The 26,782-nt window shown below is 39.7% G+C and overlaps 1 protein-coding gene across 1 annotated transcript in view; it reads right to left on the bottom strand.

Annotated features, from left to right (window-relative positions):
* Positions 1 to 26,782, bottom strand: part of BAIAP2L1 (BAR/IMD domain containing adaptor protein 2 like 1) — a 74,694-nt gene that overhangs the window by 31,943 nt on the left and 15,969 nt on the right. Inside the window, exons 2-3 of the mRNA XM_019716460.2 lie at positions 20,961 to 21,036; positions 10,136 to 10,222 (exon numbers count right to left, since the gene is read on the bottom strand). Of these exons, the coding sequence (XP_019572019.1) occupies positions 10,136 to 10,222; positions 20,961 to 21,036 (163 nt within the window). The remainder of the gene's footprint in view (positions 1 to 10,135; positions 10,223 to 20,960; positions 21,037 to 26,782) is intronic.

The following is a 26,782-nucleotide window of genomic DNA, read 5'->3' as shown; positions in this document are numbered from 1 at the left end:
CAAGAGTTATAGAAATAGACGTATTTTGGACTCTATGAGTCCAGTTCTCAGTTGTAAAGAGTTTGCCATTTAATTTGCTTCTTTAGTCACCTTGCAATTTTTATTTTATCTGTGAACCCATGCTCCTAAAATATGTCAGGCTTTTAATAACTCAAAAGCTTTCAGTTCCAATAATATGAATTCTTATTTCAATTTGAAATGAAACACACAAAATCTGTAGCCTGGTACTCAGAACAACAAGGCTGTAATTTTAATTTGTACCCATTACCTCCCATGATCCTTTCCGCGAGTCCTAAATGTCAGGCAAACTGAAATATCCCATCCCTCTCTCTGTTCCCTCACCAGAAACCATCACCCTTCCTAACCTCCAAGGCTGACCACAGGACATACAGCACCCCCTGAGCTTCCTTCCACCCTCTCCACCCCATATGCAGGTGTGGCCATCTCTTCCCATGAAATCCTATAGCCTTTGTACCTTTTACGCGTGCACTCGGTCCTGTATTAAAGCTATGTATGTATACATTTTCATAATCTCACTTACTGTATTGTAGGTACCTTGAAGCCACCTTCAAGGACCACGTTTATTAATGCTGTGAGTGATAAGCATTGGTTTCGGGAGCCTAGAGAAACCTGGTTCATAGTTAGAATGCAAGAGCCCAATGCCCTTATCTGATAACACTCATTCAGTTGGTCAACAAACATTTCTAGGCTCCTCCTAGAGTATGTATCTACTTCTCAGATCCTCAGCTCACCTGAAGTTTCACAGAGCAGGATGTTTGTTCTAATGTTTGTTCTAAGTGCTGCTAGCCCCCACCTCTGGAATTTCCCTACAACAGACACCGCTAAAGGATCGGACCTCCCACCTCAGAGGACTGTTGTGAGTTAAATGAGCCTCCAGAATTCTGCATTTCCAGTAATGCTAACAAAACCCATTTACTGCATGATTCGCACTGGGTTGGGGCCAACTACAACTCCTCATGGAGTTACGGCGAGGTGTTGGGGTAGGACACATGGCAAGTGCTGTAAAGCACAGAGCAAACTGTCTCACAGACTTCTGACCAACCTGGATCCTAACTCAGGTGTTCAGGTTTCTCTGGTGAAAAGTTGAGGAGAATAAGGGCATGACTAGATGTTAATAACATTGCTGCTGGGCTGCCGCATTTTCTAGGGCACTAGGAAACGTGGGAAACTAGCCTTTGGAATTATTACAATGTCTATTATATTCGGTATGAATTAATTAGATTATTCCATATTGGGAACTCCTCAGAAGAGGCATACTTACTTTTCTTTGCTGTTTATTTTTGTAATTCAATACACCTAACATAAATTTACCAATAGTGACATTTTGTACATTCATAATGTACAACCATCACCACTATCCAGTTCAAAAACATTTTTACCACCCCAAAAGGAAAACCTGTCTGTACCCACTAAGCAGTCATTCCCCACTCTCTCCTCCCCCCACCACTGGCAACCCCCAATCTTTCTGTTACTTATGGATTTGCTGACTTTGGAAATTTCATATAAATGGAATGATATAATACCGTGTTTCCCCAAAAATAAGACCTACCCTGAAAATAAGCACGTTAAGATCGTCAGCCAGACAGACACATTTAGTACGTTATGATGATGTTCCAGAAGATGACATGACTGTATTTGAATAAATGTAGATTGTTGTGTATGAAAAAATAAGACATCCCCTGAAAATACGCCCTAATGCATCTTTTGGAGCAAAAATTAACATAAGACCCGGTCTTATTTTCAGGGAAACACGGTATGTGACCTTTTTATCTGGCTTCTTTCACTTGGCATGTTTTCAAGGCTCTTCCATGTTACAGCAGGTATCAGTACTTCACTCTTTTTTATGACTGGATAATATTCCAATGTGTGAATATTTTGTTTATCCATCAACAGCTTCTAGACATTTGAGTTGTTTCCACCTTTTGGCCACTGTGAATAGTGCTAAGATTTTACACGGGCATATGTTTCATATCTCTTGAGTAGTATCTAAAGAATGGAATTGCTAGGTCATATGGTAACTCTGTATTTAAATTTCGAGGAACTGGCAGACTCTTTTCCAAAGTAGCTGCTCCATTTTACATTCCTACCAGCAGTGTATGAGGGTTCCAATTTCTCTCTCTTTGCCAGCACTTGGTATTGTCTGTTTTTTATTCAGAGCCGCTCTGCTGGGTATGCAGTGGAGTCTCCTCGTGTCGATTTGCATTTCCCCAACGGCTGGTGATGCTGAGCATTTTTTCATGTGTCTGTTGGCACCTTTTCTTTTCATAATTTTGTTAAGTTATCCAGAACAGGAGAGAGTACGTGAGGAAAGGCACTTCCTCCCCACACTTTCAGAATCCACCTGCACGAACAAGGAATCTACCTAATTCCAGCCCAGGCTGTCACTCTCCACCATGGTATCTGTGTGTGCTTGGGAACATGTGACAAGCCAGGCCTGAATCACTCACAATTCTACCTACTCCTGTCTTTGGCGTGTCCCTCACCCTGCTATGTAGTCATCCTCCTTCCTCAGCCTGTCACAGGGGCCGCACCCCTTCGCGTTTCCTGTGCATCAGTCCAGAGCCACTTTCTTAGCCTGCTTTCAAACAGCTTCCCCTCCTCTCTTTGTGTTAGAACTTGGTGGTTTTGTTCCGGACACATCAGTTAAGGCCCAGCACAGGGCCATGAAGAGTTAGACACTGCGCATTAGTAAGCGGATGAGAGCAGCTCTCAGGAACAATGACGGTGGCAGTGGTAATGCAGAGCCCGGGGTCCCCTGAGCCACCACCCCTCACTGCAGGCTGTGCCCCTGCCAGCTGTCCTGTGCTATGGCCGACAGTGTAGCCATCTTGAGTTGACAGGACACACAGTATCCTTTAAGGAGAAAAAGACCAATTTGAATAATTGTGAAAATTGTGTTTAAACAAGATAATCTGCTCTTCACACACTTCAAAATTCAAAGATTTAAGAGAACGGGCAATCAGAATAAAGTCTAATGAAAAATAGGCTACGATGTACCAAGTTTACATTCAGGATGTGTCCATCGTGCAATCAAGAAGCATCAAATGTTAAATTGACTAATCTTGACAACTCGGCTTTTTTACATCTATAGTTTTTTACTAATCATACAGTACATCATCTGCACATTTAGTTACTTCAAAGCCTAGAGAAGGAATGCTTTTCTTATAACTACTGATCCTATCTGAAGGAAACACAAAATACAGACTTACACATGCCGAATCTGTTTCAGACTATATGATGTTTGCTATTGAACATGCCTTTTATCCGCTGAGCCCTAATGGGCATGATAATCTTGACTGCCACATAATAAAGCACATCGGAAAAAGCACATCTCACTGACATACAGAAAATTCAATTGGCATAAGAGGCCACAGAGCTGGCACACCGCCTGGATCAAATTATTAGGTTAATGCAAAAGTAACTGCGGTTTTTGCAATTATTTAACGCTTTAAACTGCAATTATTTTTGTACCAACCTAATAACTAGCCATGAACCACCTAGGTGACCTCAGCAAGTTAGTTACTTACTCTCTTTGAACCCCTGTTTCCTCATCTGTAAAATGGAAATAATAGTAGATGTGTCAGAGGGCTATCATGATGAGTGCAGGAGTCAATATTTGTAAAATGCTTAGAACAGCGCCTGGCACACAGCAGGTGCTATTTATTGTTCAGCAAATAAAATAAATTCCCTGTTGACTGTTTCCTATTTTTGTGGGAAAGATTTTAATTTCTTTAAAGTGAGCCAAACTTACAACTAAAAGTTAAGTGGTTTTGGTCAATAATAACTGCTTTGGCTCAACTTAGCTCTCCCACCCACTCTGGTATGAATTCTTTCATTTAATCTAGACCTTAGAAATATGTTTGTAATATTTTTGCGAATTCATAACATTTCTTTTAAAATACTTAAGATTTTTTCCCTGTTCTTAAGACCCAAGACTGTCAGGTTGGGTTTTGAGTATCAACAAGTCAAAACCATAATAAATATTTTTTAAAAAATTGCACGACCTATAAACATTCTATCAATAACAAAAGAAAACCTATGATTTTCTAGATTGTCTGGTGGTGAAGGGATAAAAACCTTCTGTTCTGTGCCCAATTTAAGAAACTGGCCCAAACAATTTAATAACTGATTCAAAATAATGTAATAGCTGACTAAACTGGAACAAAATAACATACTCTAAATTTATGTAATGGTGCGCTGTAAGGACCTCAAAGCAAATTTGTAAACTCCCCAAAGAAAGTCTCCTGTTATTCCTTGAGAAATAAATGAGAACAAGCTTTATTTTTCTATGCTTTAAGACGTGAAAACAGGTTCAAACTTTCTTTTAAACATTTTGCCAAAACATTTTCCCCTGACCATTTCTGTTTTTCCTTTCTACCTTTTCAATATTTTCTAAGTTTTTAAAAATAAATGTTGTTTGATTTAGGGACAAAACTGGAAGTTTCACACAAATTTCAGTTTCTTCTTTTAAATGAGTACTGTCCCTTGAGCTGAACTGTGCATGTGCTAGAGATTTATGTATGTGACTACAGGCACGCACCCTGACAACCTGAGTCACATCAATTATTATTCACGTGACTTATTATTTAACAGTTAAACACAGCAGATTAAACTATTTCAGCTGCCACATTCTGACTACAGAGCTCTGGTGTTTGGCTTTTCGTTTGTTTGTTCATGCCTCCCAACAAGGCAGGAGGGTTCTGCGCTTGACCTTCCTTTGGCTATGGTGGTTAGAATCATGCTGCGAATGTATGCTAAACCCAAGCACTTAGACAGCACGTGCTGAGGAACCGCTTTTTCTTTGCAGAAAAGGGTATCAAATCCCTCCCAAGAGCACTCAGTCCGCACATTTAAGAAACTGTATGACACTAATGGTCTTCCACCATCGGGTTAAGGGGCCTTAGGGGCCAAACTTCTCTGTTGGAACCACTCAGCTCTGCCATCGTAGCCAGAACTGCAGCCTGAAAGCAGCCCTAGAGAACACATGAACCAATGGGCATGGCTGTGTGCCAATAAAATTTTATTTACAAATAGGTGCTGGTCAGCCCCCTGGCTCCGAGTTTGCTCGCCCTGGCAGGTAAGGTACAACTGATAAAAGGTGATGCTTTAGCAAAATGAATTTGAAAGAGACTTCAAAATATTTGGCAATTCTTATTGTAATCTTCAAGTAGCTGAGAGGATTCAGCATAAAAGTGACTAATCTTTTCCTATCACTTTCAATTACAGTTGAAAAAAGAGAAGACACATTTTCTGAATATTCTCTAAATAGGAGAATAGACTATTCAGAAAGGACTTTTTATTTTCAAGAGAAAATGATCAGGAAATGACTTTTTTGGGGGAAGGGTATGTATCCGCAAGATTTATAGAAAAGTAAAATCTGCCATTATTTCTTTCAGGTAATTAATAACTTTCAGATAATTAAATAACTCACAAATTTTGGATATTTACATTGAAATATTTTCCATAAAGACTGAGTCACCTCCCCCTGCAAAACTTACAGAACACCTTTGTTCTTTTGGATACAACAAAAAATAAGGGGGGCATTTCTACTGCTTTGCAAATTCTAAATATTTTACGAGAATTTTTATCAAGCGGAAAATCATATTACATCAACTATTTCTATTTTTGAAGAAGCAATTAAATCAGAGGAGCTTCACCATTGCCTGGCATTTCTCCTTTGCATTTCTCGGTGACTCCCAATGTCTCCATAGATGAGCCCAGCATGAAGAGCCATAAAATGACAATAAAACCCTTACAGGAAGGCTCCTTCATGAACGAGAATCAAGAGGCACAATAACAGCATCAGCAGAATTAGACTGTCAAGAACTTCAGACAATGGAACTACTGCAGAGATGATAAAAGGAATCAAAACATAAAAACAAAACTTTATTAAAGTTAATCTGCAATCTCAATCATACAAAGATAACCCAGTAAAGCACGAGCAAAGGATCTGAATAGACATTCCCTCAAAGAAGATATGCAATGGCTAATAGGAACGTAAGAAGATGCTCAGCATCATCAGTCACTAGGGAAATGTAAATCAAAACCCAAACGAAACACTACTTCGCACTCACTAGGATGGCTATAACAAAACAGACAGACAATAACAAGTGAGGACAGGGTGTAGAGAAATTGTAACCCTCACACACTGCTGTGGGAATGTAAAATGATGTATTCACTTTGAAAAAGTCCAGCAGTTCCTCAAAAAGGTTAGAGTTCAGCAGCAATTCCATTCCTAAATACACAACCAAGAGAAAGAAAAGTACTGATACATGCTACACAGTACTGGTACACGCTACAGTACTGATACACGCTACAGTACTGATACACGCTACAGTACTGATACACGCTACAGTACTGGTACATGCTACAGTACTGGTACACGCTACAGTACTGGTACATGCTACAGTACTGGTACACGCTACAGTACTGATACATGCTACAGTACTGATACACGCTACAGTACTGGTACACGCTACAGTACTGATAACATGCTACACAGTACTGATACATGCTACAGTACTGATACACGCTACAGTACTGATAACATGCTACACAGTACTGATACATGCTACAGTACTGATACACGCTACAGTACTGATACACGCTACAGTACTGATACATGCTACAGTACTGATACACGCTACAGTACTGATAACATGCTACACAGTACTGATACACGCTACAGTACTGATACACGCTACAGTACTGATACACGCTACAGTACTGGTACACGCTACAGTACTGATAACATGCTACACAGTACTGATACATGCTACAGTACTGATACACGCTACAGTACTGATAACATGCTACACAGTACTGATACATGCTACAGTACTGATACACGCTACAGTACTGATACACGCTACAGTACTGATACATGCTACAGTACTGATACACGCTACAGTACTGATAACATGCTACACAGTACTGATACACGCTACAGTACTGATACACGCTACAGTACTGATACATGCTACAGTACTGATACATGCTACAGCATGAATGAACCTTGAAATCATTATACTAAGTGAAATAAACCAGTCACGAAAGATCACATATTGTATGACTCCATTTATATGAAATGTCCAGTATAACCAAATCTATAGAGACAAAATACGTTAAATGGTTGTATATGGCTGGAGTTGGGGGTACATGGGAAATGGCTGTTAATGGGCGTGGGATTTCATCTTCGGGTGATAAAAATACTCTAAAGTTAACTGTGATGATAATTTAAAACCTTGTGAACATACTAAAAACTACTGAACTGTATACTTTAAATGGGCAAATTGTACTATATCTTAATTATCTCAATAAAGCTGTAACAAAAATATTGCAAGAAAATTAACAACAGCCTTCCTATGTGGGATAACAAGCATCCTAATTGTTTAGACCGCTATTAGTTGGGTATTTTGTTATTTTCGGGCAAAAATGTATCTTAAATTATTCACATATCATTGGGTGAGCTGATGCTGAAAGTGGGATATTAAAAGGGTCACACACAAAGCTAGAAATCAGAAATGGAACTGCCACAGCTCTGCCCCACTATGGAGGAAGCAGAAGGCTACTCAACGTCCTCCTCCAGCTTTTCGCTTCCTGCGCCAGCCTTAAGAAGAGACTGAAATGCTTAGCTCTGCCACCCTGATCAACATTCATAATGCATTTGGCAAAGTTTTCCAAGTTGAACCCTTTCTGTAAATTTTTATGAAATATTTTACCCAGAGTATATTTTCTTCACCTATCTCCCAAAGTACAAAAGTATCAGAATTTAAGGGAAGTTTCATGTAAAAATATGTATGAAATTAAAAAAATATATATAACATTAAAAATATTTTAATTAATATAAAATCTTCTATAATAGAAGTTTTAGAAATAAGAATTCCTCAGCATCCCTTTCTCCTCTGCCTAGAGCAATATTTTTAAATTGAAAAATTTTAAATTATAGATGTTTTTTTGTGGAGGAAAACAAATGTTTTTCAGAGACAATACTCTTAGGGAAAGAAAATTTTGAAATGATTCATGATCTTCACATATGTAATTCCCCTTCAGTTTTATCAGATGGAATTTATAACATATATTTCATAATAAAGTTATGAATACCAGTACCAAGAGTCAGTAACTAAACAATAAAATCTTCTTGAAAAATGAGAAAAATACAATCTACCTTAGGTCTCTCTTTTTTCTATGAATTGTCCACTATTCTTCCATACAGTGAATTTAAACAGATCTAGGGTAGTATTTCAGTCTAAATTTTAACAACAAAATAAAAAAACTGAGCAAATAAAAAAAGTTAATATTAGGTATCCTCTTACGAGGATACCGTTTTATCATGGAGTTGCTGTGAGTGAGTAGAAAACTGATGACTATATGAGATAGAGAACATAAGCAAAAGGACAACTTGAAACAAAAATAAAACACAACAGAAGTTATTTCCATTCCCTCTGAATAAAATACATACACATGAAAGATACTTCACCATTGCAACATACTTTCCTTATTGAAACTGAAGTTTTAAGCTCGTGTTTATAACAACACGGTTGCTGTGGAAATAGCTGATTCAACATTACGAACTCACCGCTGAATAAAATAAGGTGTGGAACAGAAGTCTTATTTGAACAGTGGCAAGAACCATAAAACATAAAAAACGTGAAACGGAATGGCCCTGAGTCAGAGAGCCACAAGCTTTAATGTAAGGGCCATACATTCCCCCCTGCCTGACACAAATAGGACGCTTCTTTTGCATTTAGTCCTAGCGTTTGCAAACCTATAATCATCTCAGCCATCCCTCAAACGTCCCAGGTTTTACTATCTTCTTCTGTCTATATAATGCACTGTGTATTTTATTAAATTGATGCTGCTTATTAGGACAGAGTTACTCTAGCTCCGTCCTCACCAGAATATGCAGACGTTATGGCACCAACAACAGAACACAAGTCAGGTTTTTGAAAAATTTCTGCCTAAAATTGATTCTATTAAACATAGCAGTACTGACGTACTCATCATACAGCGTCACATCAGGTTGAGGTTTTGTCTATAGGTTTTGAGACTCTATAAACTCTCCAAGTACAAAACTGTCAGAATGTTAATGAGCAGGCAGCTCCCTTTACACCCAAGCAGCCCAGCCTCCAACCCCAGCGCTGTCCTCACACCTCAAACTTGTTCCTCCACTTTTATGGGTCAGTTAAGAGTTTTCCAAGCAATAGTGAAAACCCTCAAGACACTTTATATAGAATTGGTGTGACTTATTCAAACCTTAAGTGCATGCTCCTGTACCCCACCTCTGCTTCCCTTTCCACTTTTTTTAATTGGAGACAGGCCCACGTTTCTTTACACACACACACACTTTACTAACATTTTCCTCTGGTTTTCTGAACCTTCCAAATTATAACAAACATCTTGAAGCCAGGAATTTTACCCTTTGTAAAACAAAACATATCCGACAAGTTTTTGAAATCATGGTTGTGTGTGGGGCTATTAAAAAAAATTGACCTTTCCCCCCTTAACAGATGGTACAGGGAACTGGCTCTGTAACAAGAGACCTGGATTCCCTCTGCAGCTGGCACTGCCCAGGGTGTGGCTGCCCTTCGTATGTGCACAGGAGACCAATTCATACCAGCAAAACCGGAAAAATCACAACTGAGGGCAACTGTGGAAGCAGCGAGAGCCAAGAACAGAACGTAAAGGGCTCCGACTTTCTGCTAGGTGAGTCACAGGAAATGCTCCTGCCAGAGCCAGGAGGCCCGGCGCACCCATCTCCTTCAGTTAGGAATGTAGGTCAAAGCTCCCTGGGCTCCCTTTGTGCTGCAGGGATCCGAGGGAAGAGCTGGGCCCAAGGCTTAGATCAGAAGCCCAGTTCCGAGGGAGCAGGGAGGCCGGGCACTGGCCGTGGCCTGCCCTCTAACTAAAACTCCGCTTTCGACAGGCCACTGTGAACTCAGTCATCCCAGAAGCAAACACACTGGGTGCTGGGTTCACAAACCGGAATGCTGGGCCAGCTCTCCTTTCTATTCTGGATTTGGTCTCTTCATGTGTTCTTACAGGCACTCACAGGAGGAAAGGCCCCGAAACCGCAGCTCACGTTAGGTTTATAGATCAAGGACAGTCAGCTCACCCAGCTCAGTCGACACGGGGGATCCGGTGGCAATCTCACCGATCTTGGCCACTCCATCGTAATAGGCTTTTCCTGCCAGGATCATAGCTAGACAGGGAAGGCGACACACAAAATCATGACTCAGACAAGGAAAGGAAGAAACACAGGTTTTCTCCCAAACATCCCTGTCCCTTCTGGCTGCAGGAAGGTCTGGGCTGCGGCCAGCGTGGCTCTCAGAAGACAGGGCTTGTGCCTGACAGTTGTGTGGGGGCAGAGGTCCCTCCACTGTACTTCCCGAGGCCCCACTCACTGGAGAGCCCCGTGGGGTTCTCGCCTCAGGCCAGTTCCCCAGGGTCCTGGAAGTCTATCTAGAGAAGGCCCTGCCTGCTCCTAATGCCAGTTCTGGAGCGCATGTGTTTCTAACATTGAATTAGGGCTGGGAACACGTCCATCTCAGCAAAAAATCTTTTCCCTGGATTCTTACAGCAATCCAGATCTGCTGGATATTATTTAGAAGGACTTGTGTGGGGTGGCCTATGAACCTGGTCCTTCAATGGCATTTGCACTTTTTCTATTGAAAAAGACATTCTGAGACATAAACAACATACTTGTGGTCAGGGGGGAAAAATCTATGAAATTTGAAATACATTATCATTCCAAAAAACAATAGAATTACCTGAAAAATAACTTAACGCTCTACTCCCCCCCACACACACCTTTTGGGCAAAAACAAGGAAAATCTCTATTGCTATACAAGTTGGATTCTAATTATCTTAAAAGTGATATTTCTTCTTTCAAACTGATTCTGAGGACTAAATTATAAGTTACATAAATCTGCATTTTGATTTGTTTTTCCTTTCCTTTTCTTTCTTTTTTATTTGGAAGGGAGGTAGAGTGGAGAGTCGGGGGCAACACAGCGCTGGGTTTAAATTCTACCTTTACTTCTTCCCCCCCCCCCCCCACTTCTTCCGTCTCCCCACCACCCCTCTGGTTCAAGTCGGTGTTTCTCAGTCTAGTTGTGTAGGACACAGCTCTCTGGCCCATGCGGGTCTTATGAGCCTTGTGCTCCCCCCCGGGACTGAGGCAGTTGTTGGTCAGCAGCTCACGGCAGCTCTCGCTGGCTGCCGGCCGCTCACACTGGCTGCTCGGCCATTCCTGGCAGCCCACTGCAGCCCAGCTCCAAGGAGAGCGGTTGTTCACAATCTTAGCTGTAGAGGGCGCTGTGGGAATCGAACAGGTGACCTCTGGGCGTTCCAACCACCTGAGCCACCAGGCTGCCCTCTACGTTTACTTCTAATGACATGACCTCCTTGGGCAAGTCAGTTATTCTTTCTGAAACAAAGGATGGTCATCTATAAAATGCCCTAACAACGTAAGTAATGGACAAACAAATGAAAGTTGCTTATACCAATTCCTTCTTGCCCTCTGCAACAAAGTTTTCTGCCTCAATTTATAATGGGTATTTTTAAAAGGTAGATTTAAAAAAGCATTTAACATATATTTAAAAAAAGTGTGTGTGAGGGTGTCATAGGATAAATTAATGTACAAGTCCAGCTAAAGATATTGAAGGCCAAAAAAAGGTATTTTCACAATAAATTAATCTACTTTAGCATTTCTTCCAGAGTTAAAAATGATAAAAGTTATGGTTTTTACTATATATGTATACAAGTTTAGGAAATATAACGTTCTACTATACTGTTGTTTCATAAGACTATGAAATACCTTTCATTATACCTTAAAGTATAATTATAAAAAGGAAGACTAACAAGTAGCATTTCTGTAAACTTTCCAAATCATTACTTGAGTTGTTCTAGTTGACAACATTAAGATATGGGTCGGTTACGTTATCAAACCTGTTTCATGAAGGGGAGTGGAGATATTTTGGGACATTCCCAAGGTCAACGGCAAGTCAGAGGGAGTGCACACAACTCCAGCTAATGTACTTCACTTACTCAGTTCTAAATTATGGTGCTTTTTGACTCTTTGGCCTCAGTTAAAACGGAAAAAGAGATGACTCCACCTAAAAACAAGTTTTTAGCCAGTAAACTGTCAAGTTAATATATGCAATATTTTAGTATGAAGATTTTAAATTGCAAGACACTGATAAACTGAAGAGCAAATTAGTGGGAGAATGGTATACAGGATTACACAATATTTAAACAAAATTTTTGGTTTGAACCCACACATTCAATTGAAAATTTTCATTAACTGTTGACTTATGTTTAAAACTAACCTTCTCAGTCTAGTAAAATATCCTTGCTTTGATGATAAAGTTGAATTAACTTTAAAAATTATATAATTTATCCAGAATAAAATAATATTGTCATAATTTTGTCCCCCTTTGTGAACACATTAAGAGATTTTCTACCACTTCTTGTTTTAAGGAATGAAGCACAATGGTTCCAATTCATTCATTCATTTAATTTGGAGGGAGAACATTGGTTAATAACATTATATAAATTGCAGATACACAACTTTATAACACAACACCTGTATACTATATTGTGTGCTCACCACCCAAAGTCTACTCTCCTTCCATCACCATATATTTAATATTTAACCCCCTTTACCCTCTTTGTCCTCCCCTCTGGAAAGCACCACTCTACTGTCTGTTATCTATGAGTTTATTCCTTTGTTGCTTTTTGTTTTATAGCCCATGAGTGAAATCATATGGTTTTTGTCCTTTTTCTTCTGACATATTTCACTTCACATGATACTCTCAAGATCCATCCATGTTGTCACAAATGGCACTATTTCATTGATTTCTTTTTTTGTGGCTGAGTAGTATTCCATTTATATATGTACCACATCTTCTTTATCCAGTCATCTATCAAGGGACACTTAGGTTGTTTCTGTGTCTTGGCTATTGTAAATAATGCTACAATAAACATAGGGGTACACATATTTTTAGGAATGTTTTCTAATTTTGGGGGTATCCAGAAGAGGGATTGCTGGGTCATATGCAAACTTTATTCTTAATTTTTTGAGGAACCTCCACACTGTTTTCCATCGTGGATGCACCCATTTACATTTCCACCAGGAGTGTATAAGGGTTCCCTTTTTCTCCACATTCTTACCAACATTTATTTCTTATCTTACTGGTAATTGCCATTCTAACAGGTGTGATGTGGTATCTCATTGTGGTTTTGATTTGCATTTCCCTCATAACTAGTGATGTTGAGCATCTTTTCATATATGTGTTGGTAATCTGTATGTCTTTCCTGGAAAAGTATCTGTTCAGGTCCTGTGCCCATTTTTTAATCAGATTGCTTGTTTTTTCGTTGTTGAGTTATATGAATTCTTTATATATTTTGGATATTAGCCTCTTATCGGAGATACAGTTTGCAAATATCTTCTCCCATTCGGTTGGTTGCCTTTTTGTTTTGTTGATGGTTTCTTTAGTTGTGCAGAAGCTATGTGGTTTGATGTAGTCCTATTCATTTATTCTTTATTTTACTTCCCTTGCCTTTGGAGTCAAGTTCACACAAAACCCACTGAAATCAAGTTCCATTAGTGCCTATGTGTTCTTCTATGTATTTTATTGTTCCAGGTGCTACATTCAAGTCTTTAATCCATTTTGAGTTAATTTTTTTTGCTGTGGTGTCAGATAGCAGTCATTTCATTCTTTCGTATGTGGCTTTCCAGTTGGCCCAACACCATTTACTGAAGACACTTTCCTTTTTCCATGGTGTTTTTGGCTCTTCTGGTGAAAATGAGTTGGCCATATATGTGTGGGTTTATTTCTGGGCTCTCAATTCCAGTGGTCTGTGTGTCTGTTTTTCTGCCAATACCATACTGTTTTAATTACTGTAGTTTTGTAGTATAGTTTAAAGTCAGGGAGTGTGATACCTCCAGCTTTGTTCTTTTTTCTAAGGACTGCTTTGGCTATTTGGTGTCTTTTGTGGTTCTATACAAATCTGAGTATTTTTTGTTCTATTTCTGTGAAAAATGCCATTGAGATTTTGATTGGGGTTGCATTAAATCTGTATATTACTTTTGGTAATATGACCACTTCAACAATGTTAATTCTTCCAATCCATGAACACAGATTATCTTTCCATTTCTTTGTATCTTCTTCAATTCCCTTTAACAATATGTTGTAGTTTTCAGTACAGGTACTTCACCTTCTTTGTTTATTCCTTGTATTTTATCCTTTTTGTTGCAATTTTAAGTGGGATTGTTTTCTTCATTTATCTTTCTGATATTTGGTTGTTAGTATATAGGAACACAACAGATTTTTGTATATTGATTCTGTATCCTGCAACTTTATTGTACTTGGTTATTGTTTCAAGTGGTATTTTGGTGGAAACTTTCTGGTTTCCTATACATAGAATCATGTTATCTGCAAATAGTGATGGTTTTACTTCTTCATGTCCAATTTGGACGCCTTTTATTTCTTTCTCTTGCCTGACTGTGCTGGCTAGAAAGTCCAGTACACTATGTTGAATGACAAAGGCAAGAGTGGGCATCCCTGTCTTGTTCCTGATCTTAGAGGAAAAGCTTTCAGTTTTTCATCACTGAGTATATTAGCTGAGGGTCTGTCATCTGTGGCTTTTATTATGTTGAGATACTTTCCTATTATACCCATTTTATTGAATATTTTAATCATAAATAGGTGTATCTTGTCAAATGTTTTTTCTGCATCTATTGATATGCTCATATGATTTTAATGTTTTATTTTGTTAATATGTTGTATTGCATTGATATGCAGATGTTGCATGATTCTTGTATCCCTGGAATGAACCCCACTTGATCATGATATATTATCTACTTAATATATTGTTGTATTCAATTTGGCAGTATTTTGTTTAGGATTTTTGCATCTATGCTCATCAGAGATATTGGCCTGTAATTTTCTTTTCTTGTGTTGTCCTTGCCTGGTGTTGGTATCAGGGGAATGTTGGCCTTGTATAATGAGTTAGGAAGTATTCCCTCTTCAATTTTTTGGAAGAGTTTGAGGAGGATAGATATTAAATGTTTTCTGAATGTTTGGTAGAATTCACCAGTGAAGCCATCTGGTCCAGAACTTCTGTGTTTTAGGAGTTTTTTTTTTTTTTTTAAAGATTTTATTGGGGAAGGGGAACAGGACTTTATTGGGGAACAGTGTGTACTTCCAGGACTTTTTTCCAAGTCAAGTTGTTGTCCTTTCAGTCTTAGCTGTGGAGGGCGCAGCTCAGCTCCAGGTCCAGTTGCTGTTGTTAGTTGCAGGGGGCGCAGCCCACCATCCCTTGTGGGAGTCGAAACCAGCAACCTTGTGGTTGAGAGGACGCACTCCAACCAACTGAGCCATCCGGGAGGCAGCTCAGCTCAAGGTGCCGTGTTCAATCTTAGTTGCAAGGGGCGGAGCCCACCATCCCTTGTGGGACTCGAGGAATTGAACTGGCAACCTTGTGGTTGAGAGCCCACTGGCCCATGTGGGAATCGAACAGGCAGCCTTCGGAGTTAGGAGCATGGAGCTCTAACCGCCTGAGACACCAGGCCGGCCCCTGTTTTTTAGGAGTTTTTAAATTACTGTTTCAATTTCCTTACCAGTGATCGGTCTATTTAGGTTTTCCAATTTTTCACTGTTGTCTCGGAAGGTTACATATTTCTAAGACTTTGTCCATTTCTTCTAGGTTATCTGGTGGCATATAGCTTTTCATAGTATTCTTGTACAGTCATCAGTAATTCTGTGGTGTCCATGGTAACGTCTCCTCTTTCATTTTTTCTTTTATTTGAGTCTTCTCTCTTTTTTCCTGAGTGAGTCTGTTTGCTTGAAGTACTATCTTCTAGCCCTTCACTTTGAGCCTGTGTTCTCCTCTGGAGCTGCGATGAGTCTCCTGCAGGCAACATGTAGTTGGATCTTGTTCTTAATTCATCCTGCTAATCTGTACCTTTTGATTGGTGAGTTCAGTCCATTTACATTTAGGGTGATTAATAAAGAAGGACTACAGCCATTTAATCTTTTGATTTCTGGTTGCTCTGTATCTCCATTGTTTCTTTTCCCTGGTGATTCTGTCTGCTATTTTAGTTTGGTGATTTTCTATTATTTTTTTCTCTGTTTCCTCTTTTTTTATGTTTCGTGTCTCAGCTCTGGATTTTTATTTTGTGGTTACCATCAGATTTGTGTAAAATATCTCATACATATTAACAGTTTTTTTCTCCCAGGTCCCTCTTATCTTTTTTCACCTGTACTTGTTCAGTCCTTTACCTCCTCCCGTTATGATTTTGTCACAAATTCTCTTTTATGTTGTGCATTCATTACCAAATTGCAGAATAGTCATTTTTAATGCCCTTTCACCTGTTACAATTAAGTGTTTAATAACCTATTTTGTAGATTAACAGTTTCTTGCTACTGTTAATCATCTTATTCAAAATTTTATATACTTCTGTGTTTTTGTTTCCGGCAGAAGAGTTCCTTTCAACATTTCTTGTAATGCACATCTTATGGTGGCAAATCCTTTCAGCTTTTGTTTGTCTGGGAAAACTTTTATTTCTCCTTTATATCTAAAGGATAACTTTGCTAGATATATTATCTTTGGCTGATGGTTCCCCTCTTTCAACATTTTGAAAATTTCCTTCCACTCTGTCCCATATTGTAATGTTTCTACTGAGAAATCTGATCATAATCTAAAAAGGAACCAAACAAATCCTGGAGTGAAAAATTCAATAAATGAGATGAGGAATGCATTACAGAGCATTGGAAATAGAGCAGTCCAGATGGAAGAGAGACTTAGTGAACTCAAAGATAGAAACCTAGAGACGACTTAGGAGGGGTTTACTTTGTAGGTTACAGTCTTTCTCCCCCCCACCCCCCCACCCCCGCTGGCTGTCTTGAGAATTCTTTCTTTGTCATTAATTTTTGACAGTTTGAATAACACGTGCCTTGGAGAAGGTCTTTTTGCATTAATATAGTTAGGTGGTCTGTTAGCTTCCTCTTTTCTAAAGTCCAGTTGTTTCCATAGTTCTGGGAAGTTCTCATCAATTATTTGTTTGAGTAGGCTCTCTGTTCCCTTCTTCCTCTGAGATATATCTACCGTGTTTCCCCGAAAATAAGACCTACCCAGATCATCAGCTCTAATGAGTCTTTTGGAGCAAAAATTAATATAAGACCTGGTATTATATTATACTATATTATATTATTATAAGACTGGATCTTATATTAAAATAAGACCGGGTCTTATACTAATTTTTGCTCCAAAAGATGCATTGGAGATGATGGTCTGGCTAGGTCTTATTTTCAGGGAAACACGGTATTATCCTTAGATTGTTCTTTCTAGTATAGTCTGATAGTTCTCATAGAGTTCTTTCATTTTCTTGAACTTAGTTCTCTCTTCTTCCTCGTAGGTCATTTCTAGGTTTCTATCTTTGAGTTCACTAAACTCTCTCTTCCATCTGGACTGCTCTATTTCCAATGCTCTCTAATGCATTCCTCATCTCATTTACTGAGTTCTTCAGCTCCAGAATTTGTTTGGCTCTTTTTTACAGTTTCAATCTCTTTGGTAAAGTGTTGTTTTTGTTCACTAATTTTATTCATGAGTTCAGTGAACTGCCTTTCTGAGTTTTCTTGTATATTCTTGAGTTTCTTCATAACTGCAATCTTGAATTATGTTATTTAAATCATGTTTTCCATGACTTTGACTTAGTTTCTGAAGACTTTTCATTTTCTTTCTATGCTCCCATTTTATCTTGTTTGCTCTTGGTACTGGATGGGTTGTTTCTCTCTCTGTGTATTTGAGGTAGCACTCTCTTACCTAGGTACTGGTTTGCTCTCAACAACTCAGCAGGGAGGGCACTTTCTTTTGTTTTCCCGTAGATGGTGGTTTAGTGCAAGTTTCTGTTTTCTCTTACCTGCACTCTCTGTACCTCTGGATTGTGGTGGAGCGGAGTCACTTCAGTTAAGGAAAATACTGTGTATTCACTAGGATGGTGGGTATCCTCTCTGTGACGGCTCACCTTGGTTACAGGGCACCACCACTATGGTGGGGGAAAGTGGAGGGTGTTGGAGAACTGGTTTTGTGAACTCCCAGAGCTACCACCTTTTCCTGCTGTTTTTGGCTTTACTAGGCTTTGCAGGGCATGCGGAGAAGAGGCAAGTTTGCGGTCTCATGGTTCTGCCTATCCTTCCAGTTATGGCTGTTGCCCCTGCTGTGTTATTTACAAATTCCCAGCCACCTCTACCCGGTTCTGTTATGATGGGGGAAGGGAAGGAGGGAGGGAAACTGCTCCTGCCCCTCGTAAGCTCCAGTCATAGTGTAAGGGCTGCTTACCCAACTCCTCCCCGACCACCGGGCGAGGTGGAGCAGCGGTGGCTGCTGAGCTGCTTCTGGGGCTACCGTGCCTGTCCTTCCTCCTGCCATGCCTCCCCGACTTGTTCCAATATGCCCACCTTCAGATGTCCCAATGCATGATCTTTCAGGTCTATTTGTGTGTTGAGCAGGGGATCCTTTGTTGAGTTACAGTTGTCTGACTTGTTAATTTAAAGGTAGAAACAATGGAGTATTCTTACTTTACCAAGATGCTTAAAGCACTCTCTTATTAGTTCTATTTTAGTGGTTGACCAACTACTTCATCAATCTAGTATATCTACTTCTACCAGATAATTTTTCCTTAAAATATGATTTCATCAGGTACAGTTCTGCTCAAAAACCTTCAAGGGCCTTCCATTGCTCAAAGAGTAAGCCCACACTCTGGCCTTCAATGAATCACACCTCCCAGAATTCCCAGCTGGTGTAGTCCCCGACACACCTGGTCATGTGACTTGCTTTGGCCAATGGGGTACCAGCAAACATAACTCCCACAGGGGCTTGCACTCTTAGAACAGACTTCTATGCCTATGTGAGCCCAGCCTTCAACCTAGTCCACGTCACAGCTGAGCCCCATGGGTCCAGAGAACTGCACTGCCTTTACAGGACCACGATAAATAACAAATTATTGTCTTAAGCCACCAAGTTTAGGTGTAGTTTGTTATATGGCAATAGATAACTGACGCTGCGTTAAAATTTAACAATAATGTGATCCTACTCCACCATATATTTTAGTATCCCCAACAGTTTCTCACTCATGCCAGTGTGGACACCAGGTTTTGGGTTGGATACTGTCTTTTTTGCCTGAAGTACCTGTATGCAGCATCTGCCTACTGAAATCTAACATCTATCAACTAGTTCAGCTCCTGTGAGTCTTCCTCCCTGTTCCCTCTCCCAGCCCCCACCGCCACTGCTCAAATTCCAGGGACACGGCTCATCCCATGCTCTTTGTTAGCTGTGCATGCATGTTACCTTGACTTATAATCGGACTGTTGACTGCACATCTGGCACCCTCAACTATACCATAAATTCTTACCAAGGAGTTTACAAATATATCTAAATTTATCAATGGCTTCAGCAAGAACCGATGGTCTATAGAAATTTTGGAAATACCTTTAAAAATGTGGAATAGTCCCCAGGAGGTGTTAAAGTGATAAGAGCCTTTCGGGGAGACGCTGTTTTAGCACAAGACTAAGCTGCAGGCTACTCACTAAGTCACCTTGTAAAACTGCCTCAGAGAGGTAGCAAATGCTAGAAAGAAAAAAAGTCACTGCAGGTCACAGTGATCTCCTTCACAGGGGCATCTAAAGCAGTGACTTTGCAGCCTTGTGACTAAGCAGTCACCCAGGGAGAGTCAGCTGTGCAAGACTCTTACAAAACAAGGCTCCTGCTCTTTGAAGGAGGGGGCAGAGGGGCAATCGCAGAAGTCACGGATACTGCTGGAGGGTAAAGGAGAACAAATCCTAGGCCTGTTGCATTTCCTGACACCGAAAACATCTGGCAAACAGCACAGAGATCCAGAAGTAAATAAGCAATTTACTTTTCCAGGAACTACAACAATAAGGCACTCGTCATGGAAAGTCTAGTCAGCATACTCCCTTTCCTGGGGCATGCTCATGCAGAAGGTGTGTGAGGCCACAGGTTTATTTCCAAAATACCAACAGGGAGCACTCAAAGGTGGGGCACGGTGAGAGAGAGAAATGAGATATGTAAAAGATAACACTTGAGCTGAAGCCTTCTTCAAGTCTAAAATGGTTGGAAACTAGATGTTCTCATGCTACTTGGTCTTAATGAACCAGGGTAGGGTGTGAACCCAGGGTCTGAATATTTTGGGGGTGATGACTGCTACCTAGGGAACACTGTGTTGACTGGTTAGAATGTGGTGATTATCAGCATCTCAAGTGTTCAAGGTGATCATTGACACCATTTGCCTGTTAGTAGGAAAAAGCATATGTATATGCATGTCAGCTTCCGCCACTGACACCTCTTCAAACCAGCAAACAACTCTGGTTCCCAGACAGACAAAAGCCAACGCTCATATTCATGTTAAAGGAAGCTCTCATTTTGAAATAAGAATCTAAGTTCAACCTTTAATTGAGACATATTCCCATTCAGGCTAAAAGTTTGGTTTCTCAGATTACTATCAAAAGTACACCCAAAGGCAAGAAATTCTTCTGTATAAATAAAAGAAGAATAATTCTTACACTATAGAATGCTAACATAAATATTTTAAGTATACATTTCATGTATGTTATTAGTTCACAAAGAATTTGGTTGAAAAAGTAGAAAACATGTTTATGGCAATGATATAAATGATTGAACCATGTCAAAAAGCATGATTTGATAATTAAGATTATTCATAGTAGCCTATTCAATGTATTCATTTCAAATACACTAACATCCTATCAATGCAAAGTTGTGTAGACTAAATTAATTGTAAATAATTTCTACCAATTTATTTAAAAAATTCAGTATTAAGCATTTAAAAATAATTAAGTAAAACATTTACTGAATGAATTTTATATGTGCTCTACATTTATAAATTTAGAAAATTGACTTACCATTAACAGCTTTTTCATAATTTTTTCCTAGGTTTATTAAATTTCGTAGCCCCGGATTGAACTGTTCCATAACATTCTGACAAATAAAACAAACAAATTCATAAAATAAGCAAACAGTAGACCAAGTAATCTTTAGATTTTGTTACGACATAGCCTGGGATACCAATGTATGCTTGACAGGACAGTCTACAGTCATGAATGTTGATTTGAAAATAACAAAGAGCACACATTTCCTTACTGATGGAACAGGGTGCTGGCACTGACAGGTGGACGTAACCCTGGCAGTTCCCCCGCTGCCCAAGGGCTGCCTAGAACTTACTGTAAACAGAGCAAGTAGCAGACATGCTGTCTCTGTGCTAAGCGCCAGGTAGGGGCTGTGGGCCCAGAAACATATGCCACCTTTTGGGTTTAAGTAGGTTAATGGTTGTCATTCTAGACGATTATTGAGAATGTTGGTCTAAATTTAAAATATCGTAAACCTGAAATACAGACAGAAATTATTCCTGGGGGGCTCTGACTTGACTCAGAGCACACGGTGACTGAATATATCTGTTCCACAATGAGCTTCAATTAGTCATTCCAGACAGACCACTCAGGTCTCTTCAGCACCTCTCCCCAAATGTGTGCCATCTATAGAGGACCAGGCAACAAAAAGAATGAAAACTACACAACATTCAAAGGGACAGATACTTGACACACATGCTGTTTAGGATAAAAGGTTCTCCACTGTGAGTTAGTAGAGAGTGAACCTAACTTTTATTTTATCAAACAGCGACTGGGAAAAACCACCCCGCCTTACCACCTTTCCCACCTCGGGACTTAGTCTCAACGAAGCTGTTATTCTTGCATTTATTGCCATAGTTTTGATATCATAATTTTTCAATTTTGGACAATTAGTACAGGCTTCCTGCTACAGTAGATGAGGACTTGGGCCTCCCCAGCACCCCACTTATCCTCCCCCCATCCTTCCTACATAGTGAAATGGCAATTTCCTGGTAAGTGAATAGTCAGGGTTTATTATTACTTTGTAGATACTGGTCACTACAAAGCAAGGAATGTACTAAGGATTACATTTCCTTTCTTGGTACTGCCTGTTTGTTTCTCCTGGGATTAGCATGGCTCATCTCCCCACCCCCATGCTTAGTTTTCTGTTATCTAACTTAAATTTTCCCACACGCTCCGTCAGATCTGGCAGAACCTATCAATATTATTTTTCAAGCACACAAAGTTGTCAGCTAATCTCCATTCCATTTTCCCCCCAGAACTTCCTCCAAGGACTCTCTGTCCTCTTGCTCAGTCTGGCCTGACTGTCCCTGCTATGCTGTTGTTCTTGCAGGTCCCTTTCTGGCCCCGTGTTAGAGCTCTCACTAACTGGATTCTACATCTTTTTCTTTCTTCATTTATTCGTATTTGCTGGAGATCATTCTCCAAGAATGACCTAAGAATTGACATGTGAGAGATAAATTTGAGTACCCATGTCGTTGAAATTATCTTTACCTTGACATTTGATTGATAGTTTGCTGGCTAGAGTATTATAGATGGAAAGTGACTTTCCCTCAGAATTTTGAAGATATTACTCCACAATCTTTAAATATCCAGTTTTGCTATTGAGAAGTTGGCCATCATTTTTTCTTCCTTCATATACGACTTTTTCTTTTTTTTGGCTTATATCTGGAAGGCTACTCTTAATTCCTGTGTTCTTAAACTACATAATTGTCTGTCTCTGTGGGTATTTTTTTCACTTATTCTACTGGCACTCAAAAGACCCTATTGAGGGTGGCCCGATGGCTCAGCTAGTTAGAGCGCAAGCTCTGAACAGGGTTGCTGGTTCGATTCCCACATGGGTCAGTGAGCTGCGCCCTCCACAACTAGATTGAAGACAACGAGCTGCCGCTGAGCTTCTGGAGGGGCGGCCAGATGGCTCAGTTGGTTAGAGTGTGAGTTCTGAACAACAAGGCTGCCGGTTCAATTCCCGCATGGGATGGATGGTGGGCTGCGCCCCCTGCAACGGAAGACTGAAAACGGTGACTGGACTTGGAGCTGAGCTGCGCCCTCCACAACTAGATTGAAGGACAATGACTTAGAGCTGATGGGTCCTGGAGAAATACAGTTCCCCAATATTCCCCAATAAAATTGCAAAAAAAAAAAAAAAAAAAGACCCTATGTAATCTATATAGAAAATTATGTCCTTTAGGTCTGAAAAATGTTCCTGTTTTGTTTCCTGTCTTTTCACTCTTTGTGGAATTCTGATAAGGATTTTACGCATTCTGGAGTTATTCTCTAATCATTTTACTTTTTTTTCTCTGATTTTCCACTTTTTGTTCTACATCTCTGACACACATCCTCAACTTCACTTTCTGACACTTCTATGTTTTAAACACTCTAATATATTTTTAATTTGGGCTTTGTCGGGTTTTTTGATTATTCTTTTTCAAAAGCATCTTGTTCTTGTTTAATGGATGCAATATTGTCTTCTATTTGAATAAACTAGTTGTAGTTTTGGGGTCCTTCCTTCCAGTCCCCCATGTTATCTCCTGGGCATCCACCTGTCTTCTGTGCTGGAGTGTTTCCTCAAACATCTGGTGCTCCTTGATCACTCGTGTTTAGGAGGAAAGCCTCAAAATGCTGGCTGGACACTTGTGGGAGTGGGTATGTTCTCAGGGTGCATGTAGACTGGCAGGCTTCATGCGGAGCGATGGACAGCAGGTCAGCTGTAGACAAACCGGCCACACAACAGTAAACCAGGGGCCACTGGGTCATTCCAGAGATGTTTGTAATTCCCTGTCATTAGGTGGGGGGAGGAGCAGTCACCAGGTGGTCAGCTTTCCCAGTCAGGAAGGGGGTTGGGAATTGCAGTTTACTGAGCCAGTTTTTACTGGCTCTCTGCTCTACTCCCTCCACCCTCCACTGGTGTTTCCAAGTCGAAAAGCTCCTTTGATTCAATATATTCAGAGATGAAATCTCTGGTCTGCCAGGCAGAGGGCACTGCCGGTGGTCGGTGGCTGAGGTAGAAAAGGGAACCTGGCAATCCAACCACCTTGAAAAACCCCTACTATAGCCCTGCCTGGCCCCTCCATCCCCACCTTCTGTGGGGCCTGCTCCTCAGTCTTTGGGGTGCTCCGGGGTAAATGGCGCAGTTCTCATCAGTACTTCTCTCTGCAGGTTCTTGCGGTTCCCTTAGGGCAATTACCATTCCTCTGTCCATTTTCTATCACCCAACATTTCTTTAGGCCTTTTGTCAACTGGTATTTCCTTTTTCAGGCCTCTACACTATGGATTTACAGACTTTTTTTAAAAGTCCTTTTCCCGTCATTTTAATGTATCCTCAGGAGAGAGAAAAAATACACGAGGTCAATTCTGCCATGCTTAACTGGAAGTCCCCTCATCCAGTATCATGGGAGCCGGTCAGCTGTTTTAAGTCTCACTCACAATGCGTGTGCCTGCAAGGTTTCTATGAAATGTTATCACCTGTGCAGATCTGTATAACCATCACCACAATTATAATGCAGAACTGTTCCATTAACACAAAGATCTCTCTCATGCTAACCCTTTATGGCCACACCAACCCTACCCCCTGGCAACCCCTGGTTCTCAATCACTACGATTTTTGTCATTGTCAAAATGTTATATAAATGGAATCATGTGACCTTCTGAGACCGGCTTTTCACTTTGCATAAAGCTCTTAAATACCATCCAAGTTGTTGGGTGTACCAGCAGTTTATTTGTTTATCTTTTTTGGCTAGTATTCCATAGTATGGGTGTATCACAATTTGTTTATCCATTTACCCTCTGAACATCCGGGTTGGTTTCCAGTTTTTGGCAATTACAAGTAAACCTAATATGGACAATCACACACAGGTTTTGCGTGAATGTAACTGTTCATATCTCTAGGATAAACACCTGGGAGCTCAACTGCTGCGCCATATAGTAGGTGTGTTTAACTTTATTAAGAAACTGCCAAACTATTTTCCAGAGTGGCTGTACCACTTTACATTCCCAACAGCAATGTATGAGATTTCAATCATTTTTAAAATTTAATACCTTCATTAGAAAATAGTTATTTTCTAGTAAAAAGAGAAAACTATTTTTCAAATAGCTCACTTAAAATTCTCAGAATAAATTTAGGAGATCAAATCTGGATGGTAAGAATATAAGTTCTAATAAAAAGACAAAAAGCTAAGTTTAAAATATCATTTGAAGTTCTCATAATAATCTTATGAGGCTGAGTCTGGACGGTAAGAATATAACGAGACCAATACAGAGCTAACCCTGTCTGTTCTCTAGGATATAAGAAGTCACAAAAAGAAGCCCAGATCTTTGTTCTTCAGATTATTCTTAGTTCAGCTTAACCAAATAAGGGGAAAATATAATCTGATTTCTTTATACAATTCTTGAAATGTTTATGTATTTAACTCCTATCTTAAAATCTCATAAACCATGAGTTAATGAGAACTTCGAAAGTTAACACCAAACATAAACCACTGTCCAAATGATTCTACTGGAAAAAAAAGTTAAACTAAGACCTGAGAATACAATCAACTTCACAGAAAACAATACAAGAGTTTTCTCGCTTGAAAGTTCAACATATACTTCAACTCTATTAATTAGGTTTAGCTACAGAAATTTCCCCCCCCGAAATTTTGGCCTCTTTGAACAATGGAAAATCCATTTCTATACTGGCTCTTGGCATTAATCTATTTATTTTAGCTGAAATACATGTATTTTTAAACCCAGGAACAAAAAAACCTGTGCTGCCTTTTTATTCCAAATCTACAGTAGCGGTGGATGTCCTTGTGAATTGGATGGGTCCCACATTTTGGGAGGAGGGCAGCAGTTGGGTTTAAAGGTCATGCTATGTCAGGGCTTGTTAAGACCTGAACTGTTTATAGAGCCTAAAATGTAGAGAATCACCAGTAGTAATGAACAAATCCATTTTAATTTAAACTAAGACTAAAAGGTTTAAGATACCAAGTATAAAAACAAAATAAATTATAAAAGGTATTAGTGGGCCCAGAAGCACTATTTTATTATAATGAATAACAAAAGTTTAGCACATATTCCACCAGTTACTGTCTGGCAAGGAGGATAATCTGTCAAACTAGTTTCAAGTAGAATGAGTTTTATTTCCATTCAAAGGAGAACATGGATCGCCTAGGCTGAAATCAAATGACTGGCGATGTCACTCTTCTACCTGTGCCAGGTCTCGTGTGAAGAGGGGCTGGTTCCACCGCACCAGCTCAGCAGCACAGGGCAGTCAGTGGGAGCTACTCCAGGCTAAGTGCTGGGAGCAGGCCCCTCGGACCTGCAGGCACTTCCCACCAGGTTTCCAGCTGGTCCACGTATCTCATGCACTCCCTCTACTCCTGTGCAGTTACAGATCTTAATTTTAAAATGAATTATACAATCTTATGATGGTTTTAACACCCTCACCATTTAGATTTTTCCTTCATTTTTTGAAAAATTATTACCTTTACCAGCGTGGAACTATGAGACTATGAAGCATAAATTAATACGATTATGGCTAGACCGAGCTGACTTTAAACTCCTAAGAACTGGCTTCTCTTTCCGTTTGTTTTTCCTGTTTTCCCCATGACCAAAGACAAATTATTTGGTATTTCAGTACTTTATTCTTCTCAGTTGAGAAATGTGGGTATTAGTTACACTGGAATAAGCTTTAAAAGTGATTTTAGAATCTCTAAGTAAACAGGGAGTTTTATAACTTGATCCAGGCAGTGTATGTATCCTTGAAATTCTGGATACTTTTTGTTCTACACAATTTTATACAAATTAGCCTAGCAATGTTGCAAATGTTTAAACTAATC

This window comes from Rhinolophus sinicus, linkage group LG10 (genome assembly GCF_036562045.2).
Source record: "Rhinolophus sinicus isolate RSC01 linkage group LG10, ASM3656204v1, whole genome shotgun sequence".
In the NCBI taxonomy this organism is placed as follows: domain Eukaryota; kingdom Metazoa; phylum Chordata; class Mammalia; order Chiroptera; family Rhinolophidae; genus Rhinolophus; species Rhinolophus sinicus.
Note: the sequence above shows the minus strand (reverse complement) of the source record. Positions and strands in the feature narration are given on the sequence as shown.